Genomic DNA, 18,006 nt, shown 5'->3' on the forward strand with positions numbered 1-18,006 from the left:
GAGTTTATGTGAGGTGTTCTTTATTTAGTTCATAATAATATTCCATATAATAAGACAGTTTATTAGCAAAATAATTATGATTTTTCCAGTTGTGTTTAAACACCTTCCTGGGTTTTTAAAGAAATACAAATTATAATTTGTTCTTTCAAGGTTATTCAAACCTGACATTTATTTTGTTAATAAGCTTCTTTATGGAACAATAATTTTTCTTCCAGTAGAATGATTTGGCCCATGTGTGGAGAAGGAAAGACAGTATCTGATGGCTTTACATTTAGTTTACAAGGTTTTTAATTTCACTCATTGGGAAAGTTTTCATGTGTCCATACAACAGGGACCATAAGTTTTCCCCTTTCACTTCTGCTTGGCTGCCTGATCCTTCAGGTTCCAGGCTACTGCTGGACGTGCCAGCTGCCCAGTTCTGGGCCCAAACCATCACCATAACATGCTGCTTCTGGAAACCTGTTAGTTTTCAAGATTTTGGCTCTGAGATTGCTTTATTAACTTTCTTAACTCCCTTATTATTTGTTTGGATGTCCACGTTATTCTAAAGAACTTGGAGACACTGCTCTTTTAGATAAAGTGCCTTGGTCCTCCAGACCTCTTGTGTCTAAAATTATTAGCTGCTGTTTTGCACTGATCTGTGCTGTTGATCTTCTCTGAGAATAATTACATACAGCTTTGGAACTTTGGAACTTAGGATTGCCTGTTTAACACTCAAAACACAGATCAGGCCTTTTATTCTCCCTGTTGCAAAGAAACTTAGAAATAGCCCTCACAGTCTGCAACTTTATGAAGAGTGTTTGCTTGTCTGCTTGTATCAGAAGCAGTGAAAATCCTACCTGGACATAAAAATAATTTTAAATGTTACCAGTTTGTATTATGACCAGTTTTCTTGAATGCTGGTATTGCCCAGTACTAGACATCAGACTTTTCAGGACCTGTCCTCTTAGAAGTGAAGTTTTTCATGGGAACTAAGCTTTTATTTAAAGAACTGGAGTATATGCCTATGGCTGCTAAGACCATATCACCTGTACCAGTAGCTTCTTTACAATCATTCTGAAAAATATGACAAATCCCCCTATGCAAAGCTTTGTGACCTACTGACTTGTGAGCAATCACTGGTGCTGATTGAACAGCTTGCTTGAATCAGGAAGAGCCACTAGTTCCTAAATTATAAGAAGGGCTTAAGTTGGATTTAATAATTAGTTTGAAATTATTTTCATATTATGCTGTAATCTGGCCATGGTGCTGTTGTATACTATATTTCTCTTAACATCTCTAATCTCTGTTGAAAGTCTGGTTTTATCTTTTTCTCTTCTTTGAGAGGAAATACTATGTATGAGGGAGTGAAGGTCCTTAAAAATAAACATATGTCCATCTTTATTACTTCCAAAGAAAATAGTCTGTCAAACTGGTGGTCTGAATGGCTGTGCATTTGTTTGCTCCAAGTTAGGAAGTTTTGAAAGTCACACATCCAGGACACACAAAAGTTAGATAAGTATCTAAGTGGTTTTCAAGAGCACCAAAGCAAATTGCCTAGAGTTTGAGGTAATAAGATTGCAAAGTAAAACAGAGTGTATCCAGGAGCAGGGAAAGCCTTTCCCTAGCATCAGCAGATAGAGTAGAATTTTGGTTCTGAAGAGTGGCATCATTCTGACATCCTCCAGAGAAAATCTGCCATGAGAGTATCTTTGACTGATAGGTAAGCAACTCCTGCAGATAGATATATGGAGACTTTGAAGTGAATAGGTTACTTCTAAAATTTTGGGATATGAACATATATGTACATCAAAATACATACATTGAGTATGTGCCTTGAAATTTTTGACCAGCTATGCTGAAGCATTTCAGAAGCTCCAGCTGTTAAAATTTTATAGCCAGTTTCCAAACCCTCTTCCAGAAAATTTCCTTCTCTGCCTCTGCTCCTGTATTCCCAGGAGCTGTGCAGCTTGTGATCAATAGAGCAAGCAATGACTCCTTGTTTTCTAGATTTGTGCCAAAAAAGCTGAGAGACTTGGTAGCTTCATTTGCAGAATCAGTGTTTGGTCAGGTAGCTCAGCCCTATTACCAGCTTCATGGAAAAGGGCTGCAAGGTTAGGAAGTGAAAATGTTTCTGTTCATCACAGTTTTGCATTAATCTTCTGGGTTACTTTAGACCAAATAAATTATTTTTTGTTTTCTCTGCTGCTTTATTACAGATCATTAAAAAGCTCATAGAAAGGAAGCAAGCTCAAATACGAAAAGTTTATCCTGGCCTTTCTTGCTTCAAAGACGGAGTACGGCAGATCCCTATAGAAAGCATTCCTGGAATTAGTATGTATCAATCTCTTTCAATGTAGAACAGAAGCAGAATAGCCCAAGAAAGGTCCAAGACTAGAAATACTAACGTAGTCACATAGTTCTTCTTGATTAGAATGTAATTGTTTTGGTCTGCTGATTTGATCTCTGTGAAGATTGTTGTGTTTCCATTGCAACTACTGTCTTTGAGATTTCCCCAAGGCATCCCAGGCTGATCCTCTTTTATGTATGTGTGTATAATTTTACTTACATGTGATCCCTCTTTGATTTGTATCACAGTGTAGGCAGCAGTTTCCCTTTGGCACCATTTTAATGCACTGCACTCCTGAACAACAATGATTTTTCTGTGCTAGGCATGAACTTACAGGACAAAACAGAATTTTAAAAAATTAAGTATCATATTCTGGGGAATTTTTTTTCAGCTGTGCTTTTCTGCAATTTATTCTTTGTCCCTGGGGAATCAGATTGGATAACTTTGTCCTCATTATTCTTTACAGGGGTGGGTTGCAGTAAAATATGTATGAATTATTGAAAAGAAATGTGTTTCATATAGAAATATTTTAGAATCTTTTCAAGTCTGCAGAAAGAGTCATGTAGGAAATTGAATGGGGCTGTGGTCTAGATGGTTATGTTATTTATTAGGAGTAGCTTTTATTATAACAAACCAATTTTACTGCAGTAGTGCTGAAATGGCTTTTCTTCTTTGAGTTGCAATCACTCAGTTAATGTTTTGGCCTACTGTAGTTCCCATATAATATCTCATGTTGTTGGTGTACAGGAGAGACTGGCTGGAAACCAAGTGGAAAAGAAAGAGGGTAAGTGCTAGACAAAGTAAAATGTTGAAGCAGTTGGGATACTCCTTTAAGAAGAGTCTTTAAACAATGTCACTTGATATTTCCTTCCATCCCCTGGAAATCAGATAAATAATCTGCAAGAGATGAGTTCTTAAGTAGTTTTTTGGTTTTGTTTGTTTTTCTTTTTATTGTGGGCAAGTGTGATTTGGGTAGTGGGGTTCTTTTTTGAGGATTTTCATTTGTGTTTGGTTGTTTTAAATTTTATTTCTTTCATAAAATGCTTGAAACTTTGGAGTTGCTTTTAGGTAAGATGGAAATTGTAGGAATGAAGATAAGGGATTCAAACTAATCTTCTTGTATTCATATTTTTCTTCAAGTAAGGAGCCCAAGGATCCAGATCAACTTTACAGCACATTAAAAACCATCCTGCAGCAAGTGAAGGTGAGTGCTAGTTCTAGTTTATTTTCTGTAAAGATTTTAAAATTATTTCCAATATCTAGTTTCCATATTAGATACCTTACTTTTTTCTTTACCAAAGAGCCATCAAAGCGCTTGGCCCTTCATGGAACCCGTGAAGAGAACAGAAGCTCCTGGATATTATGAAGTTATAAGGTTTCCCATGGGTAATACCATTAACATTTTTTAAGTATAGCGTTTAAAAATCATTATAGCTGCAGACTTAGCAGATAAATTTTAATCTGATTGTTTTATGAAAAAAGATGTATGTTACTTGCAGCTGAATACAAAGTTCTGAAGTGTCAAGAGTGTGGTGCTGTCATTTGAAATTGATGAGTGCTCTGTGACCTTTGTGAAACATGTATGTTGTACATATTGGAAATCTCAGCGTGCCCTAGAGAACCCTAACAAGCTCTTAAATGGTGCAGTCAGCTGGAAGCTTTTAGGACTGAGATGGTGTAGGTGAGTTGTAGGAATATGTTCGTGTGTGTCGTAACTGGTCATTGCAGATCCTACTCATGTGTTAAAAGACCTGAAGGCAAATTTTCAGGAACACCTGAGCATTTGAGTTGCTTTGAAATAGAGATTTAAGATTTCTAAATCACATAGAGAAAACATTTTCAAAGGTCCCAGGGTTTTCTAACTAAGTCTTAACACTTTGCTCCAATTTAAGTTTAGGAAAATGCTTCATACAACTGATTGTAAGCTAACTTTTATCATTGTCTTTTAGATCTGCCAGAGTTGTCTGAGGTGCTATATTTATTTATTTATTTATTCTTACTCATAAGTAATGCAGCTATTGTTTATGTAGGATTGCTTGCAAAGGGAAGTACACAACTGCTAATAATGTTTTTCTTTTGACTGCTTGTCTTATGACCCAGTTTTTGACTTCTGGGACATACAATTTCAATGATAATTCAGTGATACTCTAAATGGATGCTTGATTTGTACTGCACCAGATTTAAAACTGATTTCTGGCACTCCTTCCTTTATGCAATACTCACCTCTATCATTCTAATTACAGTTTCTGAACCCTTTAATATTGTTAGAAAATGAAACACAGGTTCATGGCAGGCTACTAGCCATCAGTTTCTCAGAGAATAAAAGTATTTGCTCATGTTCCTTTGCATAGGTTCCAAGCTGATGTGTATCAATTTAATTATATTTTTCTATTCAACTTACCATTCCCAAGTAGCAGATATACATATATTTTATAAACTAATCACTGGCTTCCTGTGTCCCTGGCATAAATGTATTTTCTACCAGTGAAGAAAAAGAATGTTAATCCCCTTCTGTGTCAGAGTTTTCTCTATTTGCTTTTTTGAGCAGATCTAGCTGACTGTTTAATCTGAACAGTGGTTACAAAGAATTTACCTGAGCTGGCAAACCCAAAGTAGGAATGTTGTCTGTCCTTTCCTTGTTCAGATGCATTAAACTAGAGGTGAGGGCAGCAGTTTACTGTGAGGATTAAGCTGAGGTCTTTGGTTTAGTTTTGTTTTGTTTTTTTTCAGCTAAGGAACCCAGCATGACTAAACTGCCCTGATTTGTGTTTAACTTCAGATTTCTTTCTGCTCTTCCTGCCAGCATGCTGATACTGTAAAAAGTTGCTCAGACAAGATATAACAGTTGCCTTTATGTTTGTGTACAGACTAAATTGTAGTTTTTGAGAGGTATGGCTGTAAATTTTTTTACTACCTCCTTAGGTCAGTTCTCATGTATAAATGCTTTTTTACCCCTGTTTTAAGTGCTCTTCAGGTGCTCTTTTAAGCAATACTCTTTGGGTTTTTTTTTTCCCTTTTCATCTGCCATTCAAAAGCTGTATGGCTGAGTGACAGATGGAACCAAACTTTCACTGCACTTAGAGGAGAATAGCTTAACTCTCCAGCCAGGCAACATTTCCTTTAGGGTGAGCTGAACAGCCTTCTCAGCTGGGTGCTATAATTAGTCTATGGATATCTACTTTAGATATAGGTACCTGAATTTCAGACTTAATGAGAGCTGAATGAGCCTTTACTTTTGCACAATATTGTGCAAAATTTGGGAGTGGCAAGTTCTGTATCATTGGAAAAGGTATTTGAGAGCATCCATCAAACTTTCTTTAAATAATCCCATCTTGTCAAGTTGACAGGGTTTTCCTCTCTTTTAATAAATTCCAATCTCCCTTAAAAAAAAACAAAGCCACCCCCCAAAGCCCCCAAAAACAGTACCAAAACAAAAATACAACCATATTTTTAAACCTGAAGTTAAAAAGTTTAATTCCTTTGCATTGGAGGTCTTTGGTCTCTGTTGTCCTTGCAAATACTCGTGGACATTAAGTCTTCTTCATTGCAGCTACTTCTGTTACAGTTTCACAAATGTGCTGCTGATGCCTGGCTCAAGCATTACTAAAAAAACCTGTTGTTGGAGCATCTGAGGTGAGAAAAGCCAAGGCATCCAGCACACCTCCCACTACTTCTATTCCTGTACTCACTCCTAGAACACTTGTATGTAGTCAGAATTTTTAAATGCCTGATGAGAATTACTGGGAAAGTGACTATGTGGAGAACACTGAGATGATTAACATATTTTATGTTGACTGATTTTAGTATAAAGGAGAACAGTTCTTAAAGAATATTCTGTAAGTAAATGTTTTGCATGATGGTCTGAAAGCAGGGGACATCAGTTCTCACATGATTCTTAAAAAGGATATACAACTATAAACTCTGAAGAGGTAATAAAAATATATGCAGAGTGTAGAAAAAATTGAATCTTTCTTTCAAAGCTGCAAATCCTGCCTGTGGTATAGACCAGTGTATCTTCTCTGCTGTGTTTGCACAGCAGTAAGGATTTTAGGTTAACATATATGTTTTGTGATGTTTGAATTCTTTGCCTGTATACCCGTAAGGCCTCCTCCAGCAGAGCTGAGAACAGGTTGTTTCAGGACAGTCAGAAGAGCATTAGAGACATCTACTACCTGCAGAAAACTCAGAGCTCTAAGTATGAGAACAGAAAAAAAAAAGCTTTAATGTTTTAAAGAATTAAAAATAAACTCTACATAAATTCATCCTTACAGTGAAATATTACTTAGTTCCAGCAGGTCAGTTGGACCATGCCTTAGATGAAAGCAATTTCCATTCCAAATCCTACCTTTGCCAGTTCACGTTAAATGGCAAATCAGTCTGAAGGGATATTGCACACAAAAAGTATTTGAATCAAACGCTGTTAATCTATTTTTCTTCTGTGCAGATCTCAAAACAATGAGCGAGCGACTCAAGAACAGGTACTACGTGTCTAAGAAATTATTCATGGCAGACTTGCAGCGAGTCTTTACAAACTGCAGAGAGTACAACCCCCCCGAGAGTGAATACTACAAATGTGCCAATATACTGGAGAAATTCTTCTACACAAAAATTAAAGAAGCTGGATTAATTGACAAGTGACACTGTCTTTTTTACAACCAAATAGCGTGCCTATGTTATGGACAGGGAAAGCCGTTCTATATCTGAGTTGTGGGACTTTCAAGAAACTTCTGTTTAATACTTAGCACTTTTTAAAACCCTTTTAGTTTTGCAAACATGTATTATACTGAAGTTACAAAAATTATTTTATTAAAATGCTTTATAATGTATTTAATTACGGAAAATTTCTTTTGTGTGCCGATTACCTTATGTTCCTAATAAGTTTATCAGCTACAGCCTCAGAAACCCCACAAACATGGGGGAAGTTGCACATGTTTGGGAAGATGAAGAAAATTCCCAGACAACAAATGTTATATCTTACCTAATGCAGTACCTATTTGATAAAGTTTTATTATTTTTTCCAGTAAAAAAGAAAATCGTAAGGGAAAACAACAGGTGTGGGGGGGTTCTGAAACACTTGTTTCTTTGTAGAATCTTTTTATAAGATATTATTTTTTAAAAGAAACACTCAGCTGGTTGAGAAGCTGTGAGAGAAGAGCAGTCAGTTCTGAAAAAGGACTGCCTGTAATCATTGATAGATGCAAGTTTTTCTATTCATTTTCAGTTTTGATAAATATTTTACCTGCAAATTGTAATCTCATAACCACTCTTTAAAAAAAAAAAAGAAAAAGAAAAAAAATCTGGCTAGATGCGTAAGGTCATAGTGACTTGGCTTATGCAGGACATAAGTACCCAAAATAACTTTAGAAACTATTTCGCATCTAGTGGACAATTTTAATTGGCTTAGTAGAGTTAAGGTTTTGATGCACTTCATGATCCACCCTAGTTACTACTCTTCACTGCTAAATTCTTTAGATTGTTCAGCAGAAATAAGACTATTGTACACAAAAGAAGACAACATAGGACAGCTTCAAGCTTAGATACTTGGCTCTGTGGTAAACTGGATTTTCTACCAAGCTTTATTGTAAATGCTTATTAACTGTGATTATTTAGACCCAGGAACATATTAACATTTTACAGCTCTTATTATATCTTCAAAAAGAACACACACACTCATATATATATATATATATATAAAAATATATATATATTTTGCTGCTTACACTACATTTAAGAGGTACACCTAAATCCTTAATGGAGATCAGTACAGGCCAAAAAGCTGTCCCTTGACATTTTCTAATTAGAGTTTGTAACTGTAAATTATAACTGCTTTTGTGAAAAACAGATTAAACTTTCATTCTTGGTGTTTTATATTTACAGATGTTACACTGGTAAAATTCAAGTTATGGGACTGAGAAAACCAATCCTGTGCTGAGTCAAAGAATCTATTCCTGCAAAATGCCTGTGCAATGTTAGATCACAGATCAATTCAGCAAGGAGATGTCAGGAACTATCTAGAAGTAGTAAATGTGCTACCCAAGGTATTCAAAATGTTAATGCTGGACTTGCCATCGTGTTTTGTATGAATTTAGTCTGACCTGCATTGGGATCTATAACAAAGGTACAGTGAGTACTTTTTCTTTAATAGCCAGAACAGGATGCTATAAACCTGTTTTGTAGATTGGCCCTACAGATGCACCTGTTAAGCTTGGTAACCTGTGAATTTTTCTTATTTTCAGAGTAGATTTTCTTATTGTCTTTCAATCAGATTGTCTCTTCTATATTGAAACGTGTTTTCTAATTTAAGAATTGATATTTTCATAGATACTGTGCAATAAAGTTATGGTAGGATATGTGGTTTTGCAAATGCTTTAACAGCTGATGAACCTTACATTTGTCAAATTAATATATTGTACTGGTACAGAATAGTTTTAAATTATATATGTACAAAACCCTACTTATTTTGGTCTGTTTTTTTCATTACTTAGTACTTATGATACAAACATACACACTGAAGCAATTTCACAACCAAGCGCAATGAAGCTACAGGAGTGCTGTCAGTGCCTCGTCCAGGTCAGATAGAAAATATGTGAAATGGCCTTTGAGTTCACCAAGAGGACGATGGGCTGAGCTGTGACCAGTCCAAGTAGCATTCCCAGCTTTATGGTAACTGGGATACAGTGCTGTTACTCCCATCTCCTCAACAGTTCCTTGACTTAGCTGTTCCAAAGTTTTGGGTTTTTCACCTCAAAGCATGCTTATGCTATTTGCTGGTATTTGCCTTCAGGAGTCCTTTACTCACAATACGTAATATATATAGCAGCAAACTACAGTCCAGGCTGAGCTTGTACCATCACCATAATGGTACTGATGGTCACATAAACAAAGCCTGCACCTGTCCAATGTGACAGATAATTACAGATTGAGGAAGAGATTTTTTTTTTTCCCCCATCCCCTCAGATTTGGTCCTGTGAAAGTGTTCTGTTAAAGGGTAGCAACAGTGGCCAAGAGTCGTTTTACTGAACACTTCTAGAGAAAGCATTTGAGATCAGGAAGGACTGATTTCTTCCTTACACAGTTCCCTCACTTCAATTCTTCAAGCTTGCTCAATCCAGTAAGAAGAAAAACCCACCCAGACCCACCACACCTGCCATGGGCTGCTTTGCAATGACCCTGTTCTTTCTCTGTCCCTGGTAAGACAGCTGTTGAAGATTTGCTTCATGAAAGGACCTGAGATTCACAGAATACCCTCAAGGATCTTTAAGTGCACCTCTTGAGTGAATGGCCTATACAGGGATTGAACCCACAAGGTAGGCATTATTAGCACTAGGCTCTAACCAACTCAGCCCCTCTGCTCAAGTTCCTCTAGTACTAGAATTCCAGACTGAGATGGTGAGGCCTTGTGGCTAGAATTTTAGGATACAAAGGTAAAGTTAAGTTTCCGTTCAAACATTCGAAGGCTGTGTTGTGAACAACTATCAAACACTCAGTAGCTGCAGCTAGTGTTATTGTAAAGAGTCATGCAAGAAGTTACAAGTAAAAGAGTAATTAACATTTTTATTACAGAAAGGGAGAGATCTTGCACCTGTTGAAGTGGGACAGGCAATCTTGCAAAACAAATGAAGAGTGTGTAGTTTTTGTACTTTCCCATTAGTTATTTGGAATGTAGCTTTCATTTGGGTAGTTATGTACCCTTTAATACTTAAGTGTGTCTTAGGCAAAGTAAAAGTAGTTTGAGTGGTGGACAGCTGATAAAGCAGTTGTTCTCACAGATAGCACAAGCTCCAATGTGGCAGCTCTTCCTCTGGGAAAGGCACTGTGCAAAGCAGGGACAAAATTATTATAAACTGTTATGAATGTCCTGCAACAGTTGGGACTAATAGTTTACATTCCACCCACGTGCCGCCTTCTTCACCAACCTTCACAAGAAATTTGCTTTGTTTCCGTCTGGTTGATTCTAACTTGCACTCAGTGCAGGACCAACTAAGCCTAAACTGCTGCTTTTGAGAGCTGCAGCTACAGAATCAAATTACAGCTGGTAAACTGCTTCTGAACACTGCTTATGCTACCACACAAGATGGGGACAGAGTATACAGGTCTCTGTAATGCCCAGTGCTGATATTAGTGCCCTTGGAGTAACTATGGAAACTGCCACAGGAACACCAACCCACTCAGAGCTCTTTCCAAACACTAAGATGTTTATTGTAAGATTCAACATGAAACTACAACCATCACATAAACAAGATCTGTACAAACACATATCTGTATTAAAAATACTTCCTGCCCAAAACATCTTAAGTGCCTAAGGTTCACCCATGAAATGACATTCACCATTTTATCCATCACAGATTTCTCATATACTGCCAGATCCATTCAAAAGAACCTTGAATAGAATCACTTTAGTTATAAAATCAATCCCTATCATTAAAAACATGTCACTAGAAAAAATACAGGCCCCCTTCATCTGATATCCTTAATATGAGATACACAGCTATTTACATATTTATATAACATATTGTGCAACAAAATATTCCATCCAGAAAATTACTTTCTTCATGGTACAAGCATGGTTTTGCAGAAAATCTCAAAGACAACTAACCAATTTCTCGTTGTATTTTTTTGCAGAATCTTTCTTAAGAGAATGTCGTTTAGCATCTTTTTTCAGCTTGAAAATTGGAGAGCACAGAAAGCTTGTATCAGTAAATGGATCTCCTCTCCTGAGTTTCCTGTTTGGAAAAAAAAAAAAAAAAAAAAAAAAAAGGCAAAACTGAGGTTTTTTCCCGACATCACTTAAAACAGTAACTTTTAGCTACTAAGTTCCATTCCACATGAACTAGGCTGTATTACTAACTCCAGACTTCTTTGAATAAGCTCTTTTGTTAAGGTCTTGTTTTCAAGATCTAAATAGGCCTCTCAAGTCCTCTATTGGATGGAATATCATGAACTTTGTATCAAACTGGAAAGTAAAGAAACCTACCCTACAATACTTGGTTCTTTGTAGTTCACAGTAACAGTACAGCTTCGCCGATTGCGTTTTGGAGTCTGAGGTTCTTCACCTTCAGGGACAGCTGCTGCATCCCCAGTGCTGGGGGGCACTGCGGCTGTATTGGTAACATCACAGAGATGCCCACGAGATGGCTCAGAAGGCTGCCCTGTGAAGAAGTTAGGCACAGGTCCGGTCATTCAGGTAAGCAAGCTTAAAAGAAAATCTAACCATTCTTAAAACATTAGTTTTAGTTGCTATTAAAAAAACCTCCTAAAATAAAAAGGCCTAAACCTCTTAAGCAATGTTCTTTCAAGGAAACAAAACCAATTACAGAACACTTTCTGCACTTACTAGTAGACTTATCACTTGATTTGTTGTTTTCAGTCTCTTCTTCATGACAGTGTTTCTGCTCACGCTGTGCCAAACATCTTTTAGACCTTGGCCTTGCATGGATTGGTGATGTAGGGTTCTTGTCCACTGAACTTCGCCTTTTCTTCTTGTAAGGCTCGTAGAGGCTGTCATCAGAGTCCTCTGCAGTACTGCTTGACTCAGTGGTATTGGTTTCAGCTGAGTCTTCTTCGTCCTCCACTTCGGTATCACTGCTGTTCACCTTGTTTTGTCGGAAAGGTGTAAGATGGACACTCTCTTCCAAATGGAAGTCATAAGCATCACTGCTACCACGCAAGAAATTCAGCTTTTCTTTAGAAGCCTCTTTACCTTGTTTTCCTGGTCTTTGTTGGGAAGTAAGCGGCCGTTGCGGTTTTCCTTTCTGGTGCTTTTCTTTTCTTTGAGGGTTTTCTCTGCTTTTACACTCCGGTTGTTTAAGATCAGAATTACGTTTTAATTTGAACTGTGTAGTTCCAGAATTTTTCTGGCTCAACACGAGCCCTGAATCGACCTTGCTTTCATTCAAGTCAGGCATAGCTGCATTTATGTTTTCTGCAGCACACTCCTCTAGACTTTCCTCAAGCCTAATTTCATTCTGTTCAGAAAGTTCTTTTACTGAATCAGGTGCTTCTAAATGGTCCAAGACACCAGTACAAATTATATCAAGGTTCCTCATCTTTGAAAAGTGACGTCTGGTGGATACACCTTTTGGTAATACTCTACCAAATCCAAACTTTACACTTGAAGAAACGTTTTCCAGCTCTGACTCTGTGTTGTTCAGATGAAAATCAGATGGCTGTCCTTGTGATTGAAGAGAAAATGTCATATTAAAGCCAAACAGAAACACCATGTTAAGGTTTTGAGCAAAAATTCTGAACCTGTCAAAAATTCAGACTATTCTTTGGGTTTTCTCCAGATTTTTATAAACTAGGATTTGGCAACTGAAATAAGCTCTGTTTAATACAGGTTCCAGGCAGAAAGCAGTTAGGTATATAACATTAGTATTTTCCTATAAACTGTTCCTTTTGGAAAGGTTATTTACAGGTCATTTATTTTCCTGGGTATTTCGCTTTGTTAACAATTTTTTATTGATTTCATAAAATGCTAATGCCTGTCTAAAGGTAATTTTACTTGGTTGAACAGTTCAGTAGATAATGAAACTGGACTGCAGGTATAGAGAAGATAAAGCAGCTTCAAATTCCTCCCTATTTTGCTGGGCATCTTCATTCAAACATTTTACCAGTGGACAGCATTAGTATTCCCCCCTTATGACAATAAGCAGAAAATTACTTGTCAGTTCCTTCAAAAGCAGCAATTATTTAAACTTGTACTCACACATTTTTTTCCTAATTCAAAATAGAGCAATATCTGATACTTTGATTTAGTTACCTTCGCTTGGAATTATTTTGGTAAAGGAAATGTCACTGTCAGATTCCACACAGATCTTTGACAAAGAATTTCTGTCACCACCAGCTTCCATCCCACTTGGAGGTACAGGATTGTCTTCAAGAACACACTTTAGAGGTCCTCTAGAGAAAAATACCAAAGGTAGTATTTACTGAACAGCAATAAAATGTATGACAAGGAACAGTTTCATTACATTGGGTTTCTTCCCTTTTTCCAGTCAGAAAATTAAACTTCCTGTAACAGAATTTCCAAACATAAGCAGGCATTAATCAATGATACTTACATTGAATTTGTTGGTCCTGTGACACTGCAACTGCTTCCAGGACCTGAAGAAAGCACTCTTTGATTCTGTCAAAAAATAAATCTTACTGTGATTAAATGGGTAAAACAAGCTTGCACCATCTACAAATTTTAGACAACAGCCAAGTTACCCAAGGAAGGACCAAAGAGGCCCTTGACTCTGTCTGTCTTGCTAGCACCAAGTGCTGTGGCTGTTAGCCAGCCACCTTCTCAGCCTCTGCACATCAGCACATTCATCACCAGCCCAATCCTAGAGCACGTGGACAGGGGAAGGAACTGTGCACAAAACCCCAGAAAATCAGGGTGCCCCAACCACCTCCTAGCAGAGCCTCAGTCCTACTTACAGCCTACTGACACAGCCCCACAGTGTGCACCCCATGGCATACTGGGAATTGTGGGAGTAGTCCTTCCACTAAATTAAGGCTCAGATCTAAAAATCTGTGTGCATCTATGGTGGAAGGAGTGAGGGCAATCAGTAATGGAAGTCCTGCTCCTCAAGAGGAAAAGGTACCTACCACATCTAGGGAACACAAATTCTTTGCTGGGCCAAGGAGAGTGACTGAGTCCAGTAAATTCTGAGAGACTTTGGAAATTATCTCATTCAAGGCTGATAGTCGATTCTAATGAACAATGGAAGGACAGTAACACTGTTACTATCATACTCTAGTACCAACTACAAATTTATCAGCATTATGATAACTAAAATCTGAAGAAACCTGTCAGCTGCCCTCACCTGTGAGAAAACCCCTACGAAATTCACAGAAGATAGACTTTAATATTTTTTTAAATTAAGATTTTAGGTTTACTCTTTCATATTTTAAGTAAATATAAAAGACTAGTGAGAAAAAAAGTAGTTCATTACCAGGTGTCATGGTATCCAAACCAGCATACCAAGTTAGGTTAAAAAAACCCTGTTGTATGTACTGAATTAATGTTTTATGAAACACATCAAAACATATAAAGATATCAATCAGTGGATTGGTGCAGATTCTAATTTTCAGCTTCACCAGCTCATAAAGTTATTATTAAAAATACCTCCACAAGTCCTTGTTCTCGCTGGAACCTATGATTTCTTTGCAAGTCAAACATCTGAGTCTTCAAAATGTGATAATCTTTCCTTAGTTGAAGAATGGTAGCTTCAGCTTCCCTCAGTTTGAGCTTTTGTTCTTGCAAGGACAGAGCCAGATCTCTGTTGTTTGCTTGAATGATCTTGATTTTGTTGGAGTCGTTGGCTGCAAGACAACAGTGAGTGTTTCAACTGGGTTTCAAAAGAAAACAAATAAATTATAAATCCTAAGATATTTAAGCATCTTACTTGCTCTTTTGGCCTTTACGGTGGAGAACTGGATAGTTTTACCCAGCCTTGACCATTTCTGAGTTCTTTTCTCTCTCATGCGTTGTTTGATGTCACTCAGACTGTCTTTAAAGGACTTCCTCGAGTATTCTGCCATCTTCTACCTTTAAAAGTAGAAGAGGTGAAGAACCCATGAAGCTGGGGTTGCACCACGCTCCTCCAACGCCAAAAGAAAAGGCACAGGGACACACGAGTAAAGCTCGTGGCAGTTTTAGGCGGAGATACACACACGGCAAAGACCCGCAACCCGGCAAAGACCCGCAGCTATGGCCCTTCTCACCGCAGTTGCTGCAGCGTGGCCTCTCCCGGCCGCGCGTTGTCTGAACTGCAGAACGCTCGGCGCCCGCGGCGGGCCCGGCGAGGGCTTAAAGCACCGGCACCGGAGCCAAGGCCTGGGGAGGGGTCTCCCGAGGCGCCGGCAGCCGGCCCCCTGCTCCTCTAACGCTGCAGGCACAGCGTCCCAGCACCCCACACCGACCGGCCGTACCGCCTCGGAAGGGCGAGTGCAGAGCCGGGCACCTCCTACCGACCGGCCGCGGCCGCCCGAGTCCCCGGCGGCGGCGGGAGGGCCCGCAAAGGTCCAGGCGCAGCGGCAGCAGCGGCCCGGAGTTTTCCTGTTCCCGCAGCTCGTTCCTCCCCGTCTCCGCACGTCCGGCTCCTTGTCTCCCCGCGGCCCGGCTGGGCCCGGCTGCGCTCCGCTCCGCGCCCGGGTCCCGCTCCGGCCGCGCCCGGGGAAGCGCAGGAGCGACCGCTCGGCCCCGCGGGGCGGCACCACCCGCGCCCGCCGCCACGCGCCGTTCAAACCCCGCCGCCGCCGCCTCCCATTGGTGCGCCCCAGCGCCGCGTCACGGCGCGAGCGCCGCGCGCATCCGCCCCTGGCCCCGCCCACCCGCGGCACCGCCTCAGCGGCCGCGGGGCAGCGGCGGGGGCGGAGCGAGTGAGTGCGGGTAAATAGCGGGGCCGGGAGATAGAAATATGTCATCTGCGGGGCTTTAGTTCAGTGGCCGCTTCTTGCAGCAGCAGCAGGATGAATCTTTCGCACTCTAGAGTTGCGCTACGAGGGCTGCCCACAGCCAGGCCGTGAAGCGTAGGACAAACGTAAAAGGAAAGCGAATGTCTTTACAAACAGTTTGATGGGTGAAGGTATGGGTGTTCACGTCTTTGAAATGGGTCTTAATGTCTCTGTTAACTCTGGGCTGCAGGTTTGTTGCAGAGCCCTGACAGCTTGGCTACTGAAACAAGTGGGTCTACACAGTCCCGAGCTTCTGAACTTTGGGGTAAAACGACAGGTTCAAGGGGGAGATATGGGGTAGGCAGTCCGGGAAGGCTGTGCCTTCCTAGTACCTCAGCCACTGGGGAAAGGAAGACGGCAACATGAGGCCCGGAGTTCAGGATAAAAGGAGGCTGCGCCCTCCGAAGCCTCGAGAGAGAACACCCTGGCCCAGGGGACTCTCTCCCTTTATTCGAATAAAGTTGCAGGACTCCTCTGTCTCCTTTTTGGACATAAACCTCTGGCGTTTGTGGATTTTCCCGACAAGCGTCAGGGAGCTGTATCTTCTATGTGCTCATATGCATCTTGGCTGTGGCGTGCTGAACCTTGATTAAACACTGAGAGAAACGGGAGAGAAAAAATCAGCTAAACGATGTCTTACTAACAGAATAAATGGTTTTCTCGATTGTGTTAAGTCAGCATTTCCTAGCTGCTACACTTTTTTTTTTTTTTTTTCTTACAGCTATTCCCAGTTTCCTGGTTTTATTTATTACAGCTTGGATGTGGTGTGGCAATCTGATTTCAAACTTGAAAAATTCTCGTGGATCATGACAGAAACCATGATATGCATGCATTTGTCCTTTCCCACTCCTTGCAAGATCATGTAATTTTTGTTTGTCCAGTTCAGCATTGCTGGCCTCATCTATGTATTTTTTACACTGGTATAAATAAATGTTTAACTTACTGTCCTACTTCATCAATAGATATCGTTAAAGTTGGTGTTGCATTCCTGTTAGCAAATAAGTTGTCCTGCAAACCCAGCCCTTGATGCAGTCCGCCAGTCCCCTTTGGAGACATGAGATGATGTAAAAAACCCCATATTTTCTTTAGGATTCAACATGAAAGATTATGAGCAATATACACACATTAGACCCACTTACTAGTAACACACAAAACCACAGCAACCCACAATCTTAGTTTCTCTTTACATGTTTTTACTTTTTTCCTGTCTGCTTGCTTTGCCTTAGTAACCTCTACCAACCCATCCTTCCAGCTCCAAACAACTCCCCCAAAACAAAACAAAATCTCACAGGCTTGGGGGAAAAAGAAAATAAAGATTTTAAAAAACCCAACCAAGCAACCAAAAAAACCCCAAACCACCCCAACTCCCCCCTCCCCAAAGCAGCAGAAAAATATATGTGTACTGGACATTAAAAGTCACATAGTCTGTAGAAATACTGATTTTCTGGTACGATTAATTTCCCATCCCCTTCCCACAGGCCTCTCACTGTTTTAAAGGCAATAATTGGGCACGCTCCTCCACTCAGCTGCAGCCAAGTGTCACTTGGAGCCTTGCAAATCTCTCTGTCTCTAAACATAGATGAAACTATCTAGTTGAACTCCGCTCCTGGGGGCTTGGGGGGTTGTTTTTCAGCTTTTTTTTTTTTTCAGCTAAGCACAGCTATTCTAACCCAAAGCAATGCCTTTCCCTACAAACTTTGTCTTGTTTAAAGGCAGCAGGTGTTTTGCATTTGGCTAAGTAGCAATTGATAGTTCCCAGCAATGCTGGTAAGGTCTTTTATCCATTAGTCATTTATTAGCTTGACACAAATGCACTGATTGTGATTAAATGAACCCTGTTTTGATTAAAAAATAATACTTTCCTCGTTACTATCTAAGCGCTACTCTTAATTAAATTTTGGTTTTGGTCTTGAGTATGCCTATATCACGATTAAAAATCCTCTCTTCGCCTTTTTGTGTTCTATTGTTTCCATCAATTTTGTTACACCTCTTTCAGAAACACTTTGGAATCTTTCTGCAGATTATTTTTGATTTCCTGAATTTGAATTTCTATATCCTGATAATCACATTTTCACTGTTACTGAGGTGTGCTCATTTGTGCATTAGTCTCATCTCTAGACAGCTGTGTTTCTATTAGATTATTTGCAGGTTACATCCACTGTATAATTTTATTTATTTATAGCGGAGTATTCCAAGTAGTGAATTTTTCTAGCCCAACTGAATCTTTGCTGTAA

The 18,006-nt window shown here is 39.5% G+C and overlaps 2 protein-coding genes across 11 annotated transcripts in view; one reads left to right on the top strand and one right to left on the bottom strand.

The window, feature by feature from the left end:
- KAT2B (lysine acetyltransferase 2B) overlaps positions 1–8,783 on the top strand; it is a 39,971-nt gene extending 31,188 nt beyond the window's left edge. Inside the window, exons 14-19 of one of the 10 annotated variants that reach the window (XR_014227119.1) lie at positions 2,199–2,313; positions 3,077–3,113; positions 3,470–3,533; positions 3,631–3,715; positions 3,829–4,010; positions 6,774–6,907. Coding sequence is in view for 5 of the 10 variants with exons in the window: in XM_082297942.1 (XP_082154068.1) it covers positions 2,199–2,313; positions 3,077–3,113; positions 3,470–3,533; positions 3,631–3,715; positions 6,774–6,967 (495 nt within the window). In the remaining 5 variants the exon portion in view is untranslated. Of the gene's footprint in view, positions 1–2,198; positions 2,314–3,076; positions 3,114–3,469; positions 3,534–3,630; positions 3,716–3,828; positions 4,011–5,879; positions 6,739–6,773 lie in introns of those variants that run through there. The other 9 variants (XR_014227121.1, XM_082297943.1, XM_082297942.1 and 6 more) reach the window with 9 other exon arrangements.
- A 2,127-nt stretch (positions 8,784–10,910) lies between these two features.
- SGO1 (shugoshin 1) lies at positions 10,911–14,857 on the bottom strand (the record flags this gene model as incomplete). Its single annotated transcript, XM_082302062.1, has 8 exons — positions 10,911–11,052; positions 11,304–11,478; positions 11,664–12,500; positions 13,089–13,228; positions 13,390–13,454; positions 13,922–14,026; positions 14,442–14,638; positions 14,722–14,857. The coding sequence occupies 8 exons, from the start codon at positions 14,855–14,857 to the stop codon at positions 10,911–10,913; spliced, it is 1,797 nt and encodes a 598-aa protein (XP_082158188.1).
- Positions 14,858–18,006: the final 3,149 nt, after the last annotated feature.

Source organism: Coloeus monedula, assembly GCF_965178545.1.
Source record: "Coloeus monedula genome assembly, chromosome: 1".
NCBI lineage: Eukaryota > Metazoa > Chordata > Aves > Passeriformes > Corvidae > Coloeus > Coloeus monedula.